The 24,331-nt window shown below is 36.4% G+C and overlaps 2 protein-coding genes across 7 annotated transcripts in view; one reads left to right on the plus strand and one right to left on the minus strand.

Moving 5' to 3' along the window:
- The first annotated feature begins 276 nt into the window (after positions 1-276).
- si:dkey-33c9.6 overlaps positions 277-24,331 on the plus strand; it is a 41,050-nt gene continuing 16,995 nt past the window's right edge. The window contains exons 1-12 of one of the 4 annotated variants that reach the window (XM_087260887.1): positions 277-349; positions 2,772-2,855; positions 9,193-9,342; positions 9,441-9,553; positions 10,062-10,166; positions 10,794-11,048; positions 16,175-16,282; positions 16,366-16,420; positions 18,406-18,458; positions 18,545-18,682; positions 18,789-18,904; positions 21,828-21,984. In XM_087260887.1, coding sequence (XP_087117013.1) covers positions 9,288-9,342; positions 9,441-9,553; positions 10,062-10,166; positions 10,794-11,048; positions 16,175-16,282; positions 16,366-16,420; positions 18,406-18,458; positions 18,545-18,682; positions 18,789-18,904; positions 21,828-21,984 — 1,155 coding nt within the window. In that variant the 5' untranslated portion in view covers positions 277-349; positions 2,772-2,855; positions 9,193-9,287. Of the gene's footprint in view, positions 350-2,771; positions 2,856-8,141; positions 9,109-9,192; positions 9,343-9,440; positions 9,554-10,061; positions 10,167-10,793; positions 11,049-16,174; positions 16,283-16,365; positions 16,421-18,405; positions 18,459-18,544; positions 18,683-18,788; positions 18,905-21,827; positions 21,985-24,331 lie in introns of those variants that run through there. The other 3 variants (XM_087260885.1, XM_087260886.1, XM_087260888.1) reach the window with 3 other exon arrangements.
- Positions 2,880-7,721, minus strand: LOC147835954 (uncharacterized). 3 transcript variants are annotated; one of them, XM_087260889.1, is made up of 5 exons: positions 7,620-7,721; positions 5,978-7,374; positions 4,154-4,335; positions 3,932-4,071; positions 3,122-3,828 (listed from the first exon to the last, which is right to left on the minus strand). In XM_087260889.1, exon 5 carries the CDS (start codon positions 3,809-3,811, stop codon positions 3,347-3,349), a length of 465 nt encoding a protein of 154 aa, XP_087117015.1. In that variant the 5' UTR covers positions 3,812-3,828; positions 3,932-4,071; positions 4,154-4,335; positions 5,978-7,374; positions 7,620-7,721; the 3' UTR covers positions 3,122-3,346. The 3 variants fall into 3 exon arrangements, with proteins under 3 accessions (XP_087117017.1, XP_087117016.1, XP_087117015.1); XM_087260890.1 differs by lacking the exons at positions 5,978-7,374; positions 7,620-7,721 and adding an exon at positions 5,389-5,437 and having other exon boundaries at positions 3,121-3,828; positions 4,154-5,339; XM_087260891.1 differs by lacking the exons at positions 5,978-7,374; positions 7,620-7,721 and adding an exon at positions 5,389-5,437 and having other exon boundaries at positions 2,880-3,828; positions 3,932-5,339.

Consider the following 24,331-nt stretch of genomic DNA (forward strand, 5'->3'; position numbering starts at 1 on the left):
TCAGCCAGAAAACACAAACAAAACGGCATCTCTTCCGGTGCAGTTCACTCGCTCGGCTCGTTCACACTAGTATGATGTTTATTGCAGCTTTACCGTCTACGATTTTCATTCACTTTTTAGGCGGAATATATTAGTGGAATAATGTAGGGAATACTGGATGAGGGTATTGTGGGCACTTTCGAATACAGCCATAGACTTGAGAGTTCAGCCAAAGTTGAACTTGTGCCATGATTGGACTGATGGGAGTTTTAAACCAGAGTGTGACTGCGGCTCCCTCTTCTGGACAGTCCAGAGAAGCACAGCAGCTCGCTGTGATGCAACAAAACCCTTCAAAACGTCCAGGATTTCTGTAAGTATGTTTGTCTGCTTCTGCTGTGTGCTAGTTTTACAAAATTTCAACAGTGGAGGTGAAGGAACCGCAAACGAGCCAAGCCTACATTCATTAAAATGAGTAATAATAGGGCATACACATGCCCGTAGTTAACCTGTTGAAAGGGTGGTTCTTTAAAAAATTGACCTTTTTGCAAGAATACATCTAATTTTCTGTTGAATTATAATATTTTAATACTGCATTTTAGTGTCAAGCACTATTCTAAATTAGCTTGTCGGTACGTCCATTGCTCTTGTTGCTAAAACAGTTTGTGAGGTAAGTCGTTCACACACTGTTTAACATTGCCATCTACTGATGCAGAAACAGACCTAACAGAATTAAAACGACCAACTCCTTTACAAATGTCCACACATGAACAACCGAGAACTAGTAAAATATTATTTTGTAGTCTGCTGGAGCCAGGCAGATGTATTCACTGATCTTAACAGGTGTGATATTTATGATTAATCTATGTCTGTCAGTGTTGAGAAAAGTTACTTTTGAAAGTAATGCATTGTAATATTGATTTACTAACCAAAAAAGTCACTAATTAGTTACTTTTTTGGTAATTCATTACAAACATGCACTTTTAAAAAATATTTTCAACTTGTATACTCATTCTTGATCATATTTGATGATGTTTGATGATCACAGAGAGCTGAACAGATCTTTTAATCTCGGTTGCTTTGTGCACATCCTGTCTTGTTGAAATGATTATAAGTTTTACTACAGAGACATGTTAATATGCGGAAATCAATCAAATCTTTGGGTGGAGAAAACTGCACTCCTACGTCACGTTGTGGTGGGCCTCAAAATGGGAGAGGTTTATATCCTATTTTAACGTTGGGAAATTTAAAAAAGAGACTTATTGCCTTTGTATCACCCCAGTATGACAGTGGAAACACTATATCTAAACACAGTTCTGTCCTAACAGCTTCAAAAGGATGATTTTCCATCATAGGTGCCCTTTAATATTGCTGTCTGTGAAGCGATAGTTCACCCAAAAATGAACAATTCTATTATCATTAACTCACCCATAAACCTGCTGGTTTTCAGCATTCTTTAGAAAATAATGTTTAGTATTCAACAGAAGTGAGTAAATGATGATAGAATTTTAATTTTTAGACGTTTCAATGCTGTTTGGCTTGTTTTAAATAGGCCTATCTGGTCTACAGTATATTGTAATACAGCTTTGTAATACTTCAAAAATTATGAGAATTTTGCTTGCATAATATTGTAGTACCGATTGTGAGTTAATAAATATAGTAGGGAAAATATAAACAGCAATAATGACTACAATTGACATCGAATATTGCAGTGGTGTATCCAAGTGAAAGGAGTTCTTGAGCATGAAAACTAGTTTTGGCCATTGGAAATTTATTGGATCACTATAATTTGCTATTGGATGTCATGTGATCGACACGTTATTGCCCCGCCCTCATGGCAAAATGAAAGCATGCATGGCTTGTGAATATAGAAAGAAGAAAAAAGTAATTGTAAAAGTTATTGCATAAAATAGGGAAAGTTATTTTGATCAAGCATAAAAAAATAGAGCAAGATAAAAAAGAAGAGCTGTCAGTTTTGATTTTCACAGTGACTTTCAAAAACTTGAATTCTACTAATTGACATCATCCACAATGACACTAGTGGCATCACAACAAGACATTGTTTTTTTTAAGACACAAAAGTTAACTAGCTAAATTATGGTTTTTCTTTTATGAATGTTTTCAAAAAAGTAATTCCCCATACAGTGAAATATATTTTTTCCTGGTCAAAAATATTTTAAATATATGTTGTATTTGTGTTCAATAAAATACATTTTTGAAATCTTTGAAAATGTATGTGATGTATGGTTAAGTAGCCTATGTTGACTGGTTCATGTGGAAATAAAGATTTTCTTAATGTTACATGAATGTATCTTCTGGGATTGAAATATATGGAGGGTAAAATATATTTTAAAATGTTAAAAATGGTCTATATATTTGTAGAAAATATATTTGTGTAAATTTATTGTTAAATATATTTGAGCAAATATGTTTTTGGCCATTTTTTATTTTGAAATATACATGAAAATATACACTTTTACAGTATGAGACAATAGCCTACAACAAATCAGCAGACAATAACCTGGAGGACTGCCAGAGTTTTGTGTGTGTGCGTGTGTGCGTGTGTGCGTGTGTGTGTGTGTGTGTGTGTGTGTGTGTGTGTGTGTGTGTGTGTGTGTGTGTGTGTGTGTGTGTGTGTGTGTGTGTGTGTGTGTGTGTGTGTGTGTGTGTGTGTGTGCGCGTGCGCGCGTGTGTGTTTGTTTGTGTGTGCGGCACGAATTCACACTACTCAAACATGTTTTAATATTTTATGGTAAACAAATATTGACTAAAAAGTGCCCTGTGTTTGTCAACAGCATAACCCCCTACAGCAGAATAGAAGATAAAAGATTTCTACATTTCTGAAGGGAGCTGCTGATCATAACATTACTTATAAAACTGTAATATAAACTTTTTTGTAAGCAACACTTTTCACATTTTGATGCCATGCAGCAGGCAAGCTAATCTAGTGCAAATCACAGCATAAATGTATAAATAAAACCACCATTAAATACAATATGAGGGGATTTATTGCCAACTGTTTTTGCACACTATAAATATTAAACAAACACATAGTATTATATATCACTTCTATCCGGATTAAAAGGAAAGCGTGAAAATAAAATAGATGAAAGAAATGACGAGGACAGTATTTGTGTTTTGTTTTGCATTGTTTATTTACAATTAAATAATAACAGCAGAAATCAGCCCTCCACCCGTTTATTATATGACATATATTCCATCACCACCACCACATTGACAGAAAACAGTTCTCTCAGCCTGAAACGCTGGCTCCACATCCAACCCCACTTCCTCCTCTTCCTCCTCCTTCATTTTCTCTAAATCCTTGTTGATCTTCTCCTCCTCATTCATCAAGTCCCATTTCGTTATTTTACTTTTCCTCCTCCTCTGTCTTCTTTGACTGCTCTCTCTCAACCCTTTTCTCCTTATTCTCCTTTATTGTCTTCTCTTTCTTTCTGTAACTCTCCCTTTTCCGTCTTTTGTTCTTCCACTTCTCTTCCTGAACTCTCTTTTTCTCCTTTTTACTCATCTCCTCCTCCTCCTCTTCCTCAATTCTATTCTCCTCCTCCTCCTTCTTGGTGTTCACCTCCCTCATTTCCTCTCCCTTCATCTGTGCCGTCTTCTCCACCATCTCAGTTTTATCTATTCCCTCTTCCTCCTCTTTAATTGTCTCCATCTCTTCAACAATTTTCTTCTTCGTTTCCTCCTCTTCCTCAGTTTTCTTCTCCTCCTCTTTCTTTCTGTTCCTTCCTCTCCTCCCTCGTCTAGTTTTCCTTGTCTTTTTTTCCATTATTTTCACCACATCCTCCTCAATTTTCTCTTCTTCCTCCTTCATGATCTCCTCTTGATCATCTGTTAAAAGAGAAATGATTGCAGTTTACACATTCAGAGGGTGTTAAACTGAGGGGAAAATAATACAATTTATTAATAACATTACAGACATATGATTATTTACCATTGTTTTGCTGAATTGGGGCGAGATTTTTGCTGCAAGTTTTCCTTATGATTTTTCCTCTCCTCCTCTTTATTCTCCATCCCCTCCTCCACCACCATCATGTTCTCCTTCTCTTTTTTTCTCCTCCACCTCCGCCACATCTGTTATTTTCAAGGAGATGTTAAACTCCAGGTAAGACCAGAAAAATACAATTTATTTAAAGCATTAAAGTCCATTATTTACCATCATAGCATGTATCTTCTGAATCACCCAGAGTGAAGCAGAACATTGCTTTAAAAAGCAAGCAATCCGGCACCTTTTCTTCTTTTTCTCCTCCTCTTTCTTCCTCTTCTTATCCTTCTTTTTCTCCTTCTCCTTTTTTTCCTCCTCCCTCTGCTTCTTTTTCTCCTCCATCTCTAGATCAACTAAAGATTACAGAAAGTTAATTATTGTAGTGGTACTTTTTTCCTTAATGCAAGTTGTGTTTTTTTTCTTGTGTCACAGTAATGATCAATCTACAGGTTATTTAGTGCAATGACACATCCTTAAGTTTGTATTGTCTGAGTTTAAAAGTAAATCAGGTTTAAATGGCAAGTGGGGATGAAAGTAACACTGTTATCTATGCCCCACTGCTAATAACTTGTTTTTCAACTCCATCCATTTTATGAAATAAAGGTATACTGCCAATAACGATTAAACATATTCTAAATAAGTACATTTCATATTGTTGGGTTACTTTTGAAACATTTAATGGAACCCAAATGCAAAATGAAAATGCTATTTATTATATATATATTTTTTTTTGCAAAGATAAAGGACAGAACATGATGCGGTAAACATATTCACATTGTCAGATATTTCAAAAATAATCTTCAGCCAATTATTGAAAATGTTCGGTGAAATTTGCATGACAAACAGGAAAAACTATTTTTGCTGCATATGCAAATACTATATTTATATCTTTAAAATCTGTGAAAGTATGTATGTAAAAACTTGTATTGTTGTGATTGCCGCCATCTAGGTTAAAAGATGGAACCATTTTGAAAGGTGTAAAAAACACACCGTGACTGCTAGCCAGTTTTGAAGAAAACATGACAGAGCGGGGTTAGTTGTAGGGTGTTACTGTTGGACACCAATTGAACTAATAAATTAATTGTTGAATTTTGAGTGTAATGTTAAGGAACTTTTTAAATTTAAATGTTTTTAATAGAAAAAAAAAAATATTCCTAATAATGCAAATAAAGGCATTGTATAATAATGGAAAATAATGCAAATAAATACAAATGTGTTTATCCCAAATAAACACACTGCTATGTAGAATAAAAAATAGCTACTGAGGAAATACACGATTTAAATTAAGCTGGATTTCAATTAATAGTGTAAAATCTGCCTTTGTAAGCACGTTTTACAACTAATATTACAACTTGCCCTGCAGGTGGGGTTAATAACATTTTTACTCCAGACATTTTTGGCAATACTGGACAAAAAAAACAGATCTGGCGATCATACTTTCAATGCGTATTTAAGTGAAGTTTCATAAACTAATTTCGAGAGGAGCACGTGATATGATTGTGCACCGCTGGCCACTCATCCGTAATCAGTAATAATCCAATCAGAATGATCCTAGCTTAGTATAAATGGATCACTTTCTCCTCATTGCACTATCTTCGTTTTGGAAGAATCCCCCCTTCCACCCCATCTCCTCCTTTTTCTCCCCTTCTAGTGAGCGATCGAGACCTACCTGATCTCGGTTCTCCTGATATGCTTCTTGACCGGGCGGGAGCCCTGGGCTCAAATATCTCCGAGCTCAGGGTTCTCTCCCGGGACAGCATGCCAAAACTGCTATAAGTGCCAAGCATATCTAAGTAGGAACTCTTGAAAGAAGAGGCTTGTGTGTTGCTGGTAAAAAAATTTAAATAAAAAATTGGTTTATTTAACCCTATTACTTTGTTCATTATTTGGACAAAACCAAAAAGTGTTACTTTGTGCCCTACTCTCCCCTATTGTGTTACTTTGGTTTACTAAGTTACTATATTGTTCAGTCCCCGCTCTCCACTCACTATTTACTCAGCCTCAAGTGTTTCCTTCATGGCTTTCTTACTTCTGAACACATAACAAGACATTTTGATAACACAATTGCTTTCCGTTGAAACCGTAAAATATCGACCATGTACCGCCACTACTACAAACCAACAAAATATTTCTCTGAGCTACAAAGCTAAAGTATTCCACACGAACGTGTTCTAAATGACGTTCTAAACATCTACAGTAACTAACAAGACACCGCAAACGCCACATAATTAAGTGAGGATAGTTGAAAGCAAATATGGTTAGATGTACAAATCCATATTAACAGAATGAAAGCGATTTTAAGTGTTATTAAAAACACGTTAATTATAATTTGACATAGCCTATCCCTCGGCCCTGGAGTGTCACTGTCCTGCAGATTTCAGCTTCAAATTGCCTGACGTGGAAATATGAATAAGATCTGAATTAGGTGTTGAAGTGGAACTGGAGTTAAACCTTTTAGGACAGTGGCCATCCAGGCAGGGGCGCCCCCAAGGGGTGGCCAATGTAATTTTGCTGTTGATTAATTTAAATGCACTTATGTAAATTAACAATATTTAATATAAATAAATAAGTAAATGAAATGCAGCCACTAAATTATTGTGGATTGATTGGTGCTGACGTAGCTAATTCACTTCCCCTCCCTGGTCGTCGTTGACAGTACGCACACACCTTCAATAGACAGCAAGGGCAATTAAAGGTACACCAATAGAAGAAGCTGCATTAATAATAATGTGCCTCAAAAAGGATAAATTATAGTATTTGGGTCTGTATGTGTGTATATAATAATGCCTTTTGTTCAGTTTATTCATTTGTTTGTTTTTATTATTAATTAATTAATCTTCATTATTTTATACATGGCATATACTGTATGCTGTAAAATAAAATAACTGAAAAAAAATTATATAAAAAGTGTTTTTAAACTAAATATTGATATATGGTTTGCTCATTTACTTGCTGAATTATTTCAAGGATTAAATTGGAATATTTCAAGAGTAATTATTAAATGAATTAAAACCACATTATTTCATTTACTAGAAGCAAAAATATTACATTACACTGAATTCATATTTTTTTTGTGTGCCAACCCAAGATTTGGTGTGGCCTCTTCTGGCCACCCCTAAAAAAAAAGTCTGGGGGCGCCACTGCATCCAGGGCCACGTTTGACACTACAAACTGTAATTTGATAAAATGTCCACTTAATGATGGTTATGATGGATAGCTACTTGCTGTTTAACAGGCAATTGGAAAAAGCAGATATAGAAATGTTTAATATGTCATTCCTCTTCTTCACCAGCAGAGGAGACTGTTGACCAATACTGGACAAAATCAGCCCCACTTACAGTCTTCAACAGTGTTGCCAACTTAGCAATTTTTTAGCAACTTTTCATACTACCCTAGCAACTTTTTTTTCCAAAAAGCACCTAGCAGCAAATTTTAACATTTATTTGCCTATTTTTAGCAATTTTTAAAAAAGTGACTCAAAATAGCAGTGGGTACAGGCTTCACTCAGTAGAGTAAATTTTCTTGCTCAGATTGTTTTTCATAACTGTTAATTGACTGATATTTGTTAACATGTATAATTGTTGGTAATTTAGGTAGCAATAAATTCCAATAGTGTTATATTTGTTGTCACTTTTACAAATGTGTTAATTTCACAGGTTAAAAATAAGTACACAAGCTGTGAATGTTTAAAAGAATGTAACTGTTCATTATCAGTGTTATATTTAAAATATAACATAAATATAAAAAACATAATATATAAATAATATATAATATATAATATAAAATAAAAAACCTTATCAAAAAGTGTATGTATTTTACAAATAGTCAACTCTATTTTTCATAAAAATCTAAATGGACATATTTCAAATAATGTTTTGCTGAGATGTCCTGTCAATTTGTTAAAACATCATTTTGTATACTACATAAAGATGTAGTTTTGAGTTGTGATTACGCAATGACGTCTCATGCAACGAAATATGTCAATAAGAACCTATATATTATGCATCTGGATGTAATGTTTAAATATAATAAAATACACGGCGCCTCAGAGAGTAGAGACATGATGACGCTTGTCAGATACTATGTGATGACGTCACTGATGTGTAAATTAGTGCATGACGCCATCTGGCAACATTTAGCTACTTTTCGGGCGGGCTTTAGCTACTTTTCATTAGATATAATTGGCAACAGTGGTCTTCAAACCTGAACTTTATTGTCAAGAAGCTAGATCAGTGTGCTGCACTTTCACTCCCTTTTTGGACGTGTCGAAATAAAGAAAGAAAGACAGGTGTCCTTAGTTTAATTACTCTATACGACGGGACTATTAAAGCCTTTTGATTTTCTTTGGCTAGTGAATATTCTAGTGAGCGTAGTTATTTTCTGGTAAGCGCAGAGCTCACAGTTCTTACAGTTTAAGGCGTCAAATTTAGGCACTTTTCAATCACTTTCCAGGTGCATTTTAAAACTTTTCCAGCACTTTACAACTGACAAATTTACATAGGCTACATGTGCATTCTTCATCACATTATATTAGATGCTGTTTATCATTTTACTAGTGTTATTTGTAAATAGCATCTCAAGTGATTTAAGCAACTGTATGATCCTATTCAAAAGCATGTGATCCTCTTGAAATTAGTTAATAAATAAACCGCACAAAGCTTTGAGAGATCCTGCAAGTAAACATCTTAACTTCTCAAGTTTTACAGAGCTAAAGATTTCTCAGTTCCACATGTCATGTGATGGAGGAAGTACCTGTTTCTATCGATGACAATGTCTTGTCTAAAAGAGTAGAAAAAGCAATAACCTGGCGAGATGCAACAGTCAGGTCAACGCTCTCTGAAATCCCAAAAGGGCGGTCAAGGCATTAGGGTCTAGATTTATGTTAATAGCTTCATTAAGTGTTTCAAGAACACTGGACCAGAAATGTGTCAATTTAGGGCAACTCCAGAACATATGGAGATGGTTAGCAGGAGACTGCTCACAGCACTGACTGGCATCACTTCTATCAGAACTTTGATTTGCTAGTTTGGCATTGGTTGAATGAGCTCTATGGAACTCCTGAGTACTTGACATTTTAATCAGATAAATGCAGCATTGGTGAGATCCACGGCATATTTTTAAAGTAGGTAAGCAGTAGCTTCCTGTCCTAAGTAACGTGACTTGTTTTCTTTTTTTTAATGAACGTGACACTTTCCCCGCCTATGTCTTAGAAGCAGGAAGAACGTGAGCTTGTCAACCTCAAACTGTCAGAGTGTGATAGCGAGAGGATTCACATCACGAGCTGAAGAGCTGCTCTCTGCTGCTGATGGAGCTCTTTTCTGAGGCTGTGGAATATCTGAAGGCTTATGGCATCTCACCTGGTACCACTGTTTTGTTTAATAGTAACTACACCAATAATAATCAATGATTGTTTCTGAACTGTCATCCGATAATCTGGTGTGTTTTTATATTTTAATAGTGACTGAGGATGAAATGATGGATTCTGACCTACTACATGATGTGTTCCCTGAGGAGTCAGACTGGGGGTCTCATGGCTCTATGCAAACTGAACCATGTTTGCCATCCACACCAGTAAGAAATGACAGAAGTATCTTATTAGTGAGGTCCTGTTTGTATGTTGATTCATTTTACCGTCACCAGTGTATATCAATAGCTCTATTCAAGTGTATAGTCTTTGTCATAGATTCTCAGTGCTGACCCAGCAAATAGTTTTGTGTTTATTAGACGTCTAAACATAGACACATTGGCTATAACGAGGCTAAACTTGGGCTGTCAGTGAAAATCTAATAGACATCTGAGAATAGCCCAAAACCCGACTAGTCGTCAGATAGACAGATTAGACAGACTTTATATGTGTAGTCATTCATTTCTCTTTATTTGATTACTAGTCTAGTTTTGGCCTATTCTTAGATGTCTATTTGATTTTGACTGTCAGCCCAAATTTAGCCTTGTTTTAGCCAAGACGACAATGTTTAGATGTATATTAGACGTCTATTAGACATCTTTTAAAAATAAAAAATGCTTGCTAGGGAATTAAGTAAGTTTAAAATTTGTAATCTTAAGCACAATGTGTTTTCAGACAAACGATAACCCAGATGACCTGCTTCAGAAGAGAATGGTCGTTTTGAAAAGGGTTTTGCTCAGTGAGGAGATCTACCTGATGGAGCTTGAAACGCTGCTCACGGTACAAGCACCTTCTCAACTTGTATATCTACTTTCCAGATTGTCCTATTGGACTGTGAAGTAAACAAAATCACACTTCAGCAAGCACAAAGATAGAAAAAAATTACACTATGCAAAAATTATACTATTAAACTAGTGCCAAGCCTGCATGAAGGGCTTTATTGAAACAGAAAGCTTAACATCAGTGCCATTAATAGCATCATTCTGGGCTTTTTATCATTGTCATCTAGCAGTCAGATATTATTCAAACCAAATGTTCTTCCTTTCTGTCACTTCCTGCAGGTCAACTTCTGTTTCTCTTTGTCAAGTATTGCTTCCCTTTCTTGTCAAATCATTTAAAAAGAGAGAGTCCAGAAAGTCCAGAATGACATGTAACGTAATGATGAAGTGATTGGTATCATGTTTCTAAACCACTTCCTCACAGGAATGGTGTCAGGCATTTACAAGATGTCAGGCATGAATGTTTTATGATTTTATTTAACTCACGTCTGGTGTTTACATTTTTGGAACCACCAATGCGCGTGTAATGCTTCAGCTTGCTACTTCAGCTTTTATCAGCATGTGCAATTTTCAGTTCCCAATCTATCTTTCATTTTGGCATCTGCATCATTTCTCTCTTTCTTCTCAGCCCATGAAAGCTCTGAAGGCATCAGCGGGTACCTCACAACCCGTTTTGTCCACTGAGCAAGTTCAGACAGTGTTTTATCAAGTGCCTGAACTCAGAGATCTGCACCGGCAGTTTTACACAAGCCTTCAAACTAAACTGCATCCTGATAACGTAATGGGTCAGGGGTCACAACAAAGCCTCGGAAGGGATGAGGGCCCGGTGATGCATTACCAAGGGGAGCATCATTTATCCGTGGGAGATGTCTTTCTGAAGTTTGTAAGTTATATTATAATAACACTTATTATATTGTGCATGGATTAGCAGTGCACAATTGACAGAGCATTGTTGATGTTTGATGATTCTGTATTCTCTCTGCTTTGGTGCAATGTGAAACTGCTGACTTATTTGATTGCGTTATTACATTATAAAAATATACTAGTGTTGACTCATTACACACTAATTCTTTTTATAAGATACAAGTACCAATTCCTTTTAAACCTATTACTAGTACTCATGTATTAGATACTAGTACTTATTCATTAGATACTAATTCTTAAAAAAATAGATACTAGTTTTTATTTATTAGATACTAGTAGTTATTTTAATAGTGACTAGTAACTATTCTGTTGTTACTTGTAGTAAATAAAAAAGTATCTATTAAATAAGTACTAGTATTTATTGAATAGATACTAGTATCTAATGAATAAGTACCAGTATCTAATACATAAGTACTAGTATCTATTTAATAGGTACTATTATCTAATGAATGAGTACTAGTATCTAATAAAAAGAACTAGGGCCCTATCACACACCCGGCACAATAAGGCGCAGAATGTGTTTGTTCACAACGTGTTGCTATTTTCAGACCAGCGCAACCCTAATTTTTCCTTTTTCCACCACGTTGTTTAAATAGAAAATCTATTTGTGCCACTTTGTGAACTCATGGGTGTTCCAGTCATGAAAAAAGGTGTGTGAAGGCGCATTGTTGGTGCGTTGATATTTTGAGGGACAAAAATAGACTGTGCAATAGACCAGCTGAAAGCAGGTCTAAAGACCAGTGCAGAGCACAATAGTTGTGCGCCTTGCTTACACATTGCTTAAAACAAGCAAAATGTACAGCAATACAACACATGTACAGCAAGAATTAAATGGTTAAAATATTACAAAAATTATTACTTTCTACATAAATATAAAAAATACTACCTCCATCCCTTCATTTCGTTTTTTTTTTTTCAGTTTATTCATGACAACTTGCTTTTGTATAATGTTCTTATTATTGTTATTATTAAAATTAGCAATATTATTTATTTTATACATATTTATATTTGTTTTATTAAAAACAAGCTTAGATTTGTCCACCTGTCAGGTTTTGAACCAAATAGGGCATAGGACATGTGTTTGAATATAACTTTTTTTTAGCACATTTCATTATTATTGTTCATTTATTTGTTTGCTGGAAATTAAAACTGAATTTAGAAATGGTTTAGAATCAATTCTTTGCGCCTAACAAACTAAATTAAAGGCCAGGGCTATTTAATTGGCGGCCCGCAGGCCGAATCCGGCCCCCGAGGCAATTTGTTCTGGCCCTCCAAATAGTGTGACCAAGACGTAAAAATATATTTAGTCCATTCGAAAAACGGCCGCTAAAGTTATGAAGTGACGTGCATCTGTTCAATTCAGTATGAGCTGCAGAGGTTGCGCGAAGCGTGAGTCACCAGTAGCGAGTGGTGTGGGCAGCCGAAAGCATTTGGATATGTTTTGTAGAAAATGCCTTTTGTACAATGCACAGTAATCATTACTAGGGATGCAACGATTAGCTGATTTCACTATTAACTGCGCTTTTTTTCGTCACAGTTAATTAATCGTAAAAGCTTCTCTGAGCCGCATTTCTGTTGCATGGAAAAGTTATGACAAGTTGCCAACTGTACGCTAGCTTTAAAGTTCAAAGTATGTACACTGAGGTTAATGCGCACGCACACCGGAATAACTATAGCAGCGGCTGTTCCCATATCATGTCTTTTCTGCTTGCAAGTTTGTTAATTCTAATGTAAGAATGACAATATGCGCGCACAAGCGGAGCAATGCGCTTGTGTCTTTCCAGGCGCACGCAGTAGAAAACATCTCATGGTGAGAGTTGTGCGTGCCTTTCAGTGCAATGTAAACAAAAGATTTGTTAGACGAATTATTATTAAAATGATTATGTATGCATGAACCCAGATGATAACAACAGTTAATCTAAATAGCTATACTTTCCTAATATAAAGCTTGAATTTACATTAGATGTAATAACCATGAAAGCATGATTATTCTTCAAACTATATAAACGTACAACCAAAATCTATATTGTTGCATTACTAATTGTTATGCTGATCAAAACATAACATATGAATGTGTCTGAATGTAGAAGAAGCCTACTTCAGCAATGCACTGCTTTTGTTGTGCGAAATACAACATTTTTAATGTTTGTAAACAAAACAAAAAAGTAAATTGGACAATGCAGTTGTTTTAAAATACAATATCTTAAACTTTTAATGTAGAAAAAGCCACCGTGGGTGTCTTTATGTGCACAAATACAGCATTCAATTCAGCTTTTTCAATTCAGCTTTATTTGTATAGCGCTTTTACAATGTAGATTGTGTCAAAGCAGCTTCACATAAATGGTCATAGTAACTGGAACAGTGTGGTTCAGGTTTTAGTGTTTAAGTTCAGTTCAGTTGAGTTTAGCTCAGTTCAGTGTGATTTAATCATTACTGAGAGTTCAAACACTGAAGAGCAAATTAATCGATGCGCAGCTCTACCAATCCTGAACCATGCGAGGCAGTGGCGACAGCGGAGAGGGAAAAAAAACTTCACCTGATGGGAGTGAAGAAAAAAAACCTTGAGAGAACCAGACTCAGTTGGGCACGACCATTTTAATTTCTCCGCTGGCCAAAAGTCTTGTGCAGAACTTCATTCGCCGTGGTTTATGCTGGAAGATGGCCTCAATGAAGACTCGTCTGTCCCTGGAGCGTCGCTGGAATCAGACACATGTTCTCCACTCCCCACGACCATCAGCGCAGCAGCAGCTCAGGATATGGCCTGGTCCCGGATATGGAATCCTTGGGATCATCACGTCGCTGGTCTTGGATCCAATCAGTGACTCCGCCTAATCTGAGGACCTCGGGATGAGTATCCCCAGGTGAAAATAGAGAATAAAGAGAATAATTAGCGTAGCTGCTGTTCATAGTGTATATAAGCTAGATGCAGAAGCCTGTGTGGAACCGCTAGGTGATGCATTGAGTGTATGCTTTACTAAACAGATAGGTCTTTAATCTAGTTTTGAACTGGGAGAGTGTGTCTGAGCCTCGGACATTACCAGGAAGGCTATTCCAGAGTGTAGGAGCCATGAAAGAGAAGGCTCGACCTCCTTTACTTGATTTTGCTATTCTAGGTACTACCAGAAGCCCTGAATTTTGAGATCTTAAGGAACGAGTTGGTTAGTAGCGAGACAGAAGGTTGGTTAGATAAACAGGAGCTAGATTATTTAGAGCTTTATAGGTGAGAAGTAATATTTTAAATTCAATACGAAATTTAACAGGCAGCCAGTGTAAGGAGGATAAAATTGGGGTTATATGATCATATTTTCTAGACCTGGTCAGAACTCTGGCTGCTGCATTTTGTACTAATTGAAGTTTGTTAATAGAGGATGCTGGGCAGCCAGCAAATAGAGCATTACAGTAATCCAGTCTCGAAGTCATAAAAGCATGGACTAGCTTTTCTGTATCTGAGATGGATAGCATATTTCGTAATTTAGCGATATTTCTCAGATGAAAGAAGGCAGTTTTTGTGACATGGGATATATGGTTTTTAAAAGTTAGATTGCTGTCTAATATGACACCCAAATCTTTTATAGTAGAGCTAAAGCTAACTTTGTATCCCTCTAATTGTAAATTGAGTTGCGAGATCTGCTGTGTGCAAGATTTAGGTAATAAGTAATAAGTAATAATTCTGTTTTGTCTGAGTTTAAGAGAAGAAAATTGTTGGTCATCCAGTCTTTGATGTCTTTGATACACTCAGTTAGTTTAGAAAGTTCAGACGTCTCGTCAGGTTTAGTGGAAATATATAATTGAGTATCATCTGCATAGCAGTGAAAGCTGATCCCATGTCTTCTAATAATGTCTCCCAGAGGTAGCATGTAAATTGTAAACAGTAAAGGGCCTAAAACTGATCCTTGAGGCACCCCATACTTTATACTTTAACAAGAGCATATGGGCTCTTAAATGCAGTTGTGTCATCACTCATATAGCAAGTCATATTTCTCCGGCCCTTCATTTGGGATGCTTTTCATAAACCGGCCCCCATGCCAAACTAATTGAATAGCCCTGATGTAGGCTATTGAATGTCTTCAGTGGAGTGAGTACAACACTGTTTCTTTATTCACAAAAGAGAGAAAGGTCGATTGGAGGAGGCTCATAATTTATCCTTGGGCTGCACAGAGCTTATTTTTCTGTCCTTAAAATAGCCAAAGTGGATTCGGATTCGCCCTTATTTCTTTTGCGCCCTGCTCTTTAGACTTTGCGCCTAGTTTGTTAAAATAGAGCCCCTAGTGTCTAATGAGTAAGCACTTGTATATTTTTAAAAAGCATTAGTATCTAAAGAATAGGCAATAGTTTTCAATGAATAAGCACTAGTATCTAATGAATAAGTACTAATATCCAATGAATAAGTAGTACTTAATGAAAGAGATGCTAGTATCTAAAAATAAGTATTAGTAACATGAAAATAGATACTAGTACAGGTTATAGATTAAATATCAAAATGGCTTGCCATAGTGTCAGATGTACTAAACAGGGCAAATTATTATTAAAATAGATCCCATAAAGAATGGGATAGGATTGCACGTTGAGTTCCACCAAGCAGAAAGTGGATAATTTATTAACAATAGCTGATATTAAATTTGAAAGATTTTAAATATTGGTTTAATAGCAGTGCCTACCACAAACCCCAACCATGTTGCATAATTCAAGTATTTCCCTTCTGTAATGTTTGTGGAACTTTCTACTAGGGCATGTGCAATATGATCAGCTGTAAGCATAGATGTGTCCAGAGACTTTCCACAGGTTTTGTGCCGCTTTTATGTCATTTATCTATCACCATTTATCTATATTTTGGCTATGCATACTTTTACTGTTCTGTACTATACTAAAAGTTACTGACATTTTTTACTGTATGTCATGTCACTTAGCAACCTGAGTTTAAAAGTAAAGAATTACATTATAATACATTATTTAGCAGACACTCTTATCCAAAGTGACACAGTCAGAGACAGACAGACACACAGGCACACAGGCACACACATTGTGAGCAGTGAGCAGCCATTACATGAATATCTTTTTTGTGTGTGTGTGTGAAATAATTTGCAGGTCAATCAGTTAGGAGTGTACCGGGGCTTTATTGACAACTATGAGAACGCAGTGAAGATTGTGCAGAAGTGTATGCTGTCAGACCAACGCTTCCGGATACTTGCAGAGGTCTTACATGTTTCCTCTTTCATTTTTATCTTTATTGGATTTTATAGTAAACCACACAGATCTTTTTCTCTCTTTATGTTTAGAGTATGATGTCCTCCAAGAGCTCAGACAATGTGAAAACTAAATATACCTTTGAAGGTAAACAGTTCATTTTTGCTTGTCTTTATGGTTCTGTGGATGTTTTTAAAGAGAATTGGATCAGCATACACGAAACAAACTCCATAATAAAAGGCCCAATGTTTAAAAAAGAAAGAAATTTCTAATCAGTGGAACCAGATTTTTTATACCCCTGTAGATTTGCTCACTCCAGGATGACACACAGGCATTTTTAGTCGCGAGTGTAGTTGTTTAGATTGCAACTATGCAGTTTATTTGTAAGGATAAGGCCTATTTTGAAATATTTATAATTTCTGAAATACAGTGCGTCGGCATCCATCAGCCTATCATTGAGCAGAGCATAGACGGTTGATGTTGTTCATGCACAAGATGGCGACAGAGACTGTATGATAAGATCTTAGAGGAGAAAAACTTGTAATTTCTAACTATAACTTATCAAATCATTATTAAACTGGTAGGTGATGTTCTAAGTTGATCTCTCTCTTTTGTATGCTGTGGTGCTGTATTTACACCATAGTAATTGTAGTGTGTGGAGTCTGAGATGGGACTCGCATATCAGGAAAGTATATATTTTGTGTCGGCCACTCTTTGTATAACCCTGAGTTACGTTTTGGTTGGCCATTTTAAAAAAGTGTGTGTGTTTGTATTTAATGAGTCTCCTGTTTCCGTCACTGCAGACTAGTTCAGTAAAAAGAAAGCAAGAAGAAATGCTCAAATGTGTTTAGCGTTTATTCCTATCGCAAACATAACAGTAATCTATTAGTGATTACGTTGATTTGGCTTTTTAATTATTGTGATCACCCGAGATATACTGGGAAATGTCTCTAGACTGATAGCAGTTCATGCTGTTCAGCCTTATAATCTTAAAATATGAGCAAAATCATTTGTTTTGTCATCTCTTTTGACATTACGCTAGTTCTAAAGTGCCTTTTGTGAAGTAGCAGTGGTTTCTGCTTTTCTGACATCAGCTGCAGATGTGATTGAATGGTGGAAGAAAGTAGTTCCTCGCACAAAAGGATTTGATTAATTTTTTTTTACATACACGATTATGCCATCAAACTGTTGTATAAACGCAATATCACACTCATAGCAGTGCTATATGGCTGTATATCGTCATTGGTGGGACAAGGCATTTGGCCTACTGCCTCCCACCAGTGCCTTTATACAGCCATATCGCATTGCTATGAGTGTGACATTGCTCATATGACAAATAGCTATAGAAGCTGGCATGGAAGTAAAACCCCAATCACTCACGCCATATAGGAACTGGTTTAACAATAAATGATAGAGTCTTGTGGTTTGGTTGTATGTACATTTGTTGAACTAACCCATTTACAATAATTCAACTCAGTCATGTTTAATAATGGTATTGGTGTAGAAATACTACATTACCCATTACGCTGAGTAAAGCCTTCTAAAAGGCATCTTTAGCTCTGCCAACTCCCATCAGAATCTGTGAATGACAAAATCGAGTCTTCCGACATTTTCTTAATACATGCTATTCATGTGATGACCATGTTTTTGTTGTTGCTGTTTTTTTTGCAACTGTACTTTTCAATACTAAATCTAAAAACAGGATATCTGAAAATTATTGTAAATGATACAACTGACAGAACATTATAGAAAAAAAGAAAGCTGTTCACTTTTATTTTACTGCTTGCACCTATAGATAGAAGTGTCTGTTTGTATCTTTCTCGATCATATTTAAAGTCATTTTAAAGTTGTGTCATTCACAATGCTTCATGTAATTGATGTTTGTTTCTCCGTATTAGCAACATCTAGTACCAGTCTTGTACATTTATCTTTTTGGCACATTTTTATATACATTTAAACAAAAGTTTGTATTGATGTGATTTTCCTCACGGCTGATTGATTTGATTTATATCCTATAATGTTTAAAAATGTTTTTAAAATTTCTTTATGAAACCTAAAAGGGAAAAATACTGATACAACTAAACGTAGTGGGCAAAAACCAACACACTTTCTTTGTTCATTTAACTTCACAGCTCTCCTGTACAAGCCGTTAGACAGAGTGATGAAAACCACCCTCGTCTTGCACGTGAGACACTGCTCAATATCTCCCATTTATTTATAAATATTCACTCATACCTATGGATTTATGACCTTGTTCTGCTTCATCCTCAGGACTTGTGGAAGCACACGCCCCCCGAACACCCTGACAGCATCACACTGCAGGAAGCGCTCCGTCTTTCGAGCAGCTTTATGTCTGGGGTGAATGAAAGGTCGCAGTGCAAACAGCCAGTCATGCTGTGCAGAGGAGAGGTACTGCAACGCTTCACATGATGCGTGTCACATGTGTTCCTTGTATGCTGATTATTTGTTAAACTTTAAAATGAATCATCATATATGCATGTGTGCATGTCTGCAGAGACGTCAACTGATGCGTGATGGGTTTGTGGTTGATGTGTGTGAAAGTGGGCACAACCTGAGACACCTCTTCCTGTACACAGACATGCTGCTGTGTGCTAAACTGACAAACGCAGGGTGAGTTTCCTCCAACCAGAGCTCACTGAGCATGTGGCATCATGCTTCATTCATCAGAGGCCTGTTGCACAAAACAAAGTGAACAAATTCTGGGTGGCAGTTTCAGGTAGACAAAACAAATCCAACTTGGTTTAGATCTGGTTAAGTGGTTGCACAATGCTTGATTTAAATTGTCTTGGAATATTATCAGAAATATAATGAATTTAAACACATTTACGAAACAGAAATATAAAACAGAACGTTTAAGAAGGCAACTTAATGAAAATGTTATTTTATCAGTGCAAATGAATCAACTCATTTTAATAATGTAGGATCACCAACAGCTCAGAAGTCAGTTGTTTTAAAATCCTTATTTATTAAGGAACAATTTAGATGTAAATATTTAAAAGGGCGAAAGTGGGCAGTCAACATTGCCATTGAACAGGCAGATAGCTCATTGAAGTTGGTAATATTAGCATGGGACTTCAAGGCCTGGGGTTTGTACATTTCCAGCAGTTTGGAATTGCAAGTTCGCCAATCAGACAAGGTATGATGCAGGCAGAAATTAGAGCTCAAGAGAAACAAAGATGTATGTCTTAAGCAGTGAAGCAAGCATCCCAGGGAATATGGAGAAAGTGGGATCTGCCCAAGTGGAAGAAAAAATGGGCAGCGTTATGGAGACTGGAGCCACACCGCATCTCCTTCTTGCTACGCTCTGTGTATGACACGCGTCCGTCACCATCTCATTTGCATATGTGGGGATTGAGACAACCCATACTGCAAGATATGTGGCCAAAAGTGAACACTGGCACATATTGTCAGGGTGTAAAACATCTTTACCCAGGGTCGAAATAGATGGCGACATGACAAGGTACTGTTAACTCTTGATGATTCAATTGAGCAGGAGAGACGCAAGAAGAAGCATTGCAGATAAGGAAACCATCAGCTTTATCAAGGAAGGGGCAAGGCCTGTCGCAACTAGGACAGTAGCAAAGTCAAGCTTGCTGCAACCACAGACGCTTGGCAATTGAGAGTCGATGTTGGAAGAAAACTGCAGTTCTCAGAAGGGGTTCGTCCAGATATTGTGTTGTGGTCAGATAAAGACCGTAAAATCATTTTAATTGAGCTGACTGTGTGGAGGAGGGTAGTGAAGATGCTCATGAGAGGAAGGTCTTAAAGTACACACCACTAATCCAGGAGTGTAAAATCAAAGGTTGGCAGGCATGGCTGTTTCCTGTCGAGGTAGGGTGTATAGGCTTTCCTGCAAAGTCAGTTTGGCAACTGATGCCAGTTTTAGGCGTTGAAGAAAAGAGCAAGAAACATGCTGCTTGCAGAATGGGAAAAGAAGCAGAACGAGCTTCATGCTGGTTATGGAGTAAGAGAGAGGAGAAAAGCTGGAAGCCATGAGTAGATGGCCAGTGGCTTGGCCACCCATACCGACCCACCAGCTGGAGAGTGTTGTGGTAAGGGTCGAAACACTCAGGGAAGGTTAGGAACCACCTGATGACATCAACTTGTGTCAGAAAGCTATGGTTACATAGTGGACTAACCAAAGGAAGCACCAAAATAGGTGTATGTCACAACATGTAATAATAAAATCAAATTAAAAAAATTAATTGACTAATATTATTTGACAATTAGGGGGATGCGGTGGCGCAGTAGGTAGTGCTGTCGCCTTACGGCAAGAAGGTCACTGGTTCGAGCCTCGGCTGGGTCAGTTGGTGTTTCTGTGTGAAGTTTGCATGTTCTCCCCACGTTCATGTGGGTTTCCTTAGGGTGCTCCGGTTTCTTCTACAGTCGAAAGACATGCAGTACATGTGAATTGGGTAAATTGCTAAATTGTCCGTGGTGTATGAGTGTGAATGAGTGTGTATGGATGTTTCCCAAAGATGGGTTGCAGCTGGAAGGGCATCCGCTGCGTAAAACATGTGCTGGATAAGTTGGTGGTTCATTCCGCTGTGGCGGAATAGAATTATAATTCTAGAGTTCTAATACTAATTTATATAATATAAGTTATTAGCAAAAATGACGTTTTAGTGTAAAAAGCTTTAATTTGTAGTAAAATGGAACTGGGGGTGGCTTTGTTTTCCTTTCTTCAAAGCTACTCTTCGGTTTAGGCTTTTGAACTCTAACTCAGAATAAAATGACCATAAGTTACCACAGTGATGAAACAGGATTAAATGGCACTTATTTTACCCCTTTTCAAGATTTAAGATGATACTTTTGTGTCTCTAGAATGTGTCTGTAACGTTTCGGCTCAAAACACCCATCAGATTATTTATTATAGCCTTCAGAATATTGGATTTTCTGCTTTGAACACATGGTAGTTGTTTTGTTGCCTGTGCCTTTAATGCTAGTTCTCCCCACCCAGTGTTCCCTCGTGCCTTTCAGAATGTGCATTAACGTTATGTCAGGGTACAAAATAAACCTGATTTAACGTCCACAAAATGGGATTGAAGCATCTTCTTTTATATTGTACAGACACACGACTGTGGTTATAAAGATGGTAAAATCACTGTGATTCATTACAAACATGCACTGTTTTAGAAATGTTTTAAACTTGTAAAAATCATTCTTGATGCTCACATTTCATGATGATTGATGATCACAGAGTGCTGAACAGATCTTTTAATCCTGGTTGCTTTACGCACGTCCTGTTTTATGATTGAACAAGTTACTACGGAGATTACTGATTGTCAATCAATTCGGTGGGTTGGGAAACATCATGTTGCGGTCAGCCTCAAAATAGGAGGATTTTGGATCCTATTTTAACATCATGAAATTAAAACCCTTTAAAACCAGCCAACAGTTTTGAGGCCAATATCTCATAGTTTGCACAAACTTAACTTATCTGGGTAAAAACCCAAACCAGTTTTATGCAACATGCTTCGGATTTTAATAGCTCTGTCACATTAGCCTGATAGCGATGTGTTTGTATTTAAAGGAGGCAGGCGCAGTACAGGTTTTGCTGGTATCTGCCACTGGTGGGCCTAAAGCTCCATTGGACAGCTGAACACCTGCCCTCATCAGAATACCAAATGAAAATCAGTAAAACCAGAGTCAAAATGTACCAGCTCAAACAAGCACTCCTGCAACACATGGTAAGACAGTTTGTATATGATTCAGAAGGTTTTTCAGTCATGAAACTAAACAAATATGAAAAATATTGTGTGACTTTGTTGGACTTTATTGAAGAGAGTGAGCTGCATGTTCTAACCTGAAATACATTACCCATAAATGGTCTAACAGTTTTCTATATTGCTTTGGCTCATTTCTTAAATAATTTTTTCTTATTTCAAATCAATAAATTGAAATCCTAAACAATCAGCTTCGTGTACACATCAGATTGGAACTGCTTATTTGTTTGAGCAAATTTCAAATGCTACAAATGCAGTAAGTACAATTGTCTGTAGTTTGCACAACAACAAATTGCATAAGGCTTGATCAAAACTGAGGAGTTGATTCTCACTGTGTAAATTGTCAAATATCATTTCAATCATTTTCCATTATTCCATAAATATCTGATATTGACATTGTTTGTAATGTCTGCTGAATTGGCAGATGACCCCAAATTGCAATACAATTTAACCAATTATCTAATTGCACAATCACTGCCATTTTTTTGAGAATGAAGGAGTTCATTTGGAAGTATAATATTAGTATATATTAGTATAATATTTAGGATGATTACGAATAATGATAGGATGTCATATAATAATAATAATAAGAAGAAGAAGAATATTTTTTTCATGGATGTTACTTTGTATTTTTTTGAATTTGTGGTAATGTAAAAAATGCATGTACTACAATCATGTAATGTTGAGTATAAATACAAATGACTCTTCTAAATGAATATCAGATTTTTGTAAAACGTTAATTTTCATGGTTGACTGTCTTGGTGAATATACAATTAAACATTTTGACCTCTGTGGCCAACATAATGACCAAAAATTTTATATTTTGGTGGCCTCAGCCAACTTACTGACGTGATAACTAGATTTTGATACATGAATTATATATTTTGGGTCAGTTAGTACATTTTGCACACATACAATAAAGTTCTAAAGTTCCAGCAAATAGTTGTGACATTTGCATTTGCAGTTTACAGAAAAAAATATTTCAAATTTGCCAAAGCAAAGCATTGAGGAAAAACTGTAAATGGATTGCACATAAAAAAATAACTTGTGCAGTGTTGCTTTTTTAAAATGTGCATGCATAAGAAAAAATGTGTGTTTATATTTATATATATATATATATATATATATATATATATATATATATATATATATATATATATATATATATATATATATATATACTGTGTGTGTGTGTGTGCATGTGTTTTTGTGACATATCAGGACACAAATCTGTATAATGACAGGTATTACAAAAAGGAGGTGAAAAATGAGGACATTGGTGACGTCGTCATTTTTCAAAAAGCTTATAAATCACACAGTATAAGTTATTTAGAGAGTAAAGCTGTACACAGTCTCCTGTGATGATTGGGTTTAGGAGTAGGGTGGGGTGAGGGCAATACAATATACGGTTTGGACAGTATAAAATGAATGGAAATCTATGTAATGTACCCACTTTTCACAAAAACAAATGTGTCTGTGTGTGTGTGTGTGTGTGTGTATGTGTACACTACCTGACAAAAGTCTTGTCATCAATCTCAGTTGTAAGAGCAACAAATAATAACTTGACTTCTAGTTGATCATTTGGAAAAGTGGCAGAAGGTGGATTTTTCCACTGAATCATCTGTTGAACTGCATCTCCAATCATCACAAATACTGCAAAAGACCTATTGGAGCCCACAAGGACCCAAGACTCTCACAGAAATCAGTCAAGTTTGGTGAAGGAAAAATCCTAGTTTTGGGTTACATTCAGTATGGGGGTGTGCGAGAGATCTGCAGAATTGATGGCAACATCAACAGCCTGAGGTCTCTAGACATTTGGGCTTCCCATTGCATTACAAACCACAGGAGAGGGCAAACTCTTCAGCAGGATAGTGCTCTTTCTTATACTTCAGCCTCCACATCAAAGTTCTTGAAAGCAAAGAAGGTCAAGGTGCTCCAGGAGAGGCCCAGTCACCAGATATGAACATTATTGAGCATGAACATTATTGAGCATGTCTGGGGTAAGATGGAGGAGGCATTGAAGATGAATCCAAAGAGTCCTGCAAGAATGCTTTCTTTGCCATTCCAGATGAGTTTGAATTTGAATTTGAGTCAAGTTATTTGAGTCATTGCGGAGATGTATGGATGCAGTCCTTCAAGCTCATGGGATTCAGACACAATATTAGTTCTTTTTCCACTGCACCATGACTTTATATTCTATACTGTACATTATTTCTGTTGTGACGAGACTTTTGTCCAAGCAAAGTCAGACCTTACTGACCTATTTAAATAATTAAAAATCTTGGCATGATCATATTATATTTTGGTAAAA

This window comes from Danio rerio, chromosome 7 (assembly GCF_052040795.2).
Source record: "Danio rerio strain M-AB ecotype USA chromosome 7, GRCz13ab, whole genome shotgun sequence".
Lineage (NCBI taxonomy): Eukaryota > Metazoa > Chordata > Actinopteri > Cypriniformes > Danionidae > Danio > Danio rerio.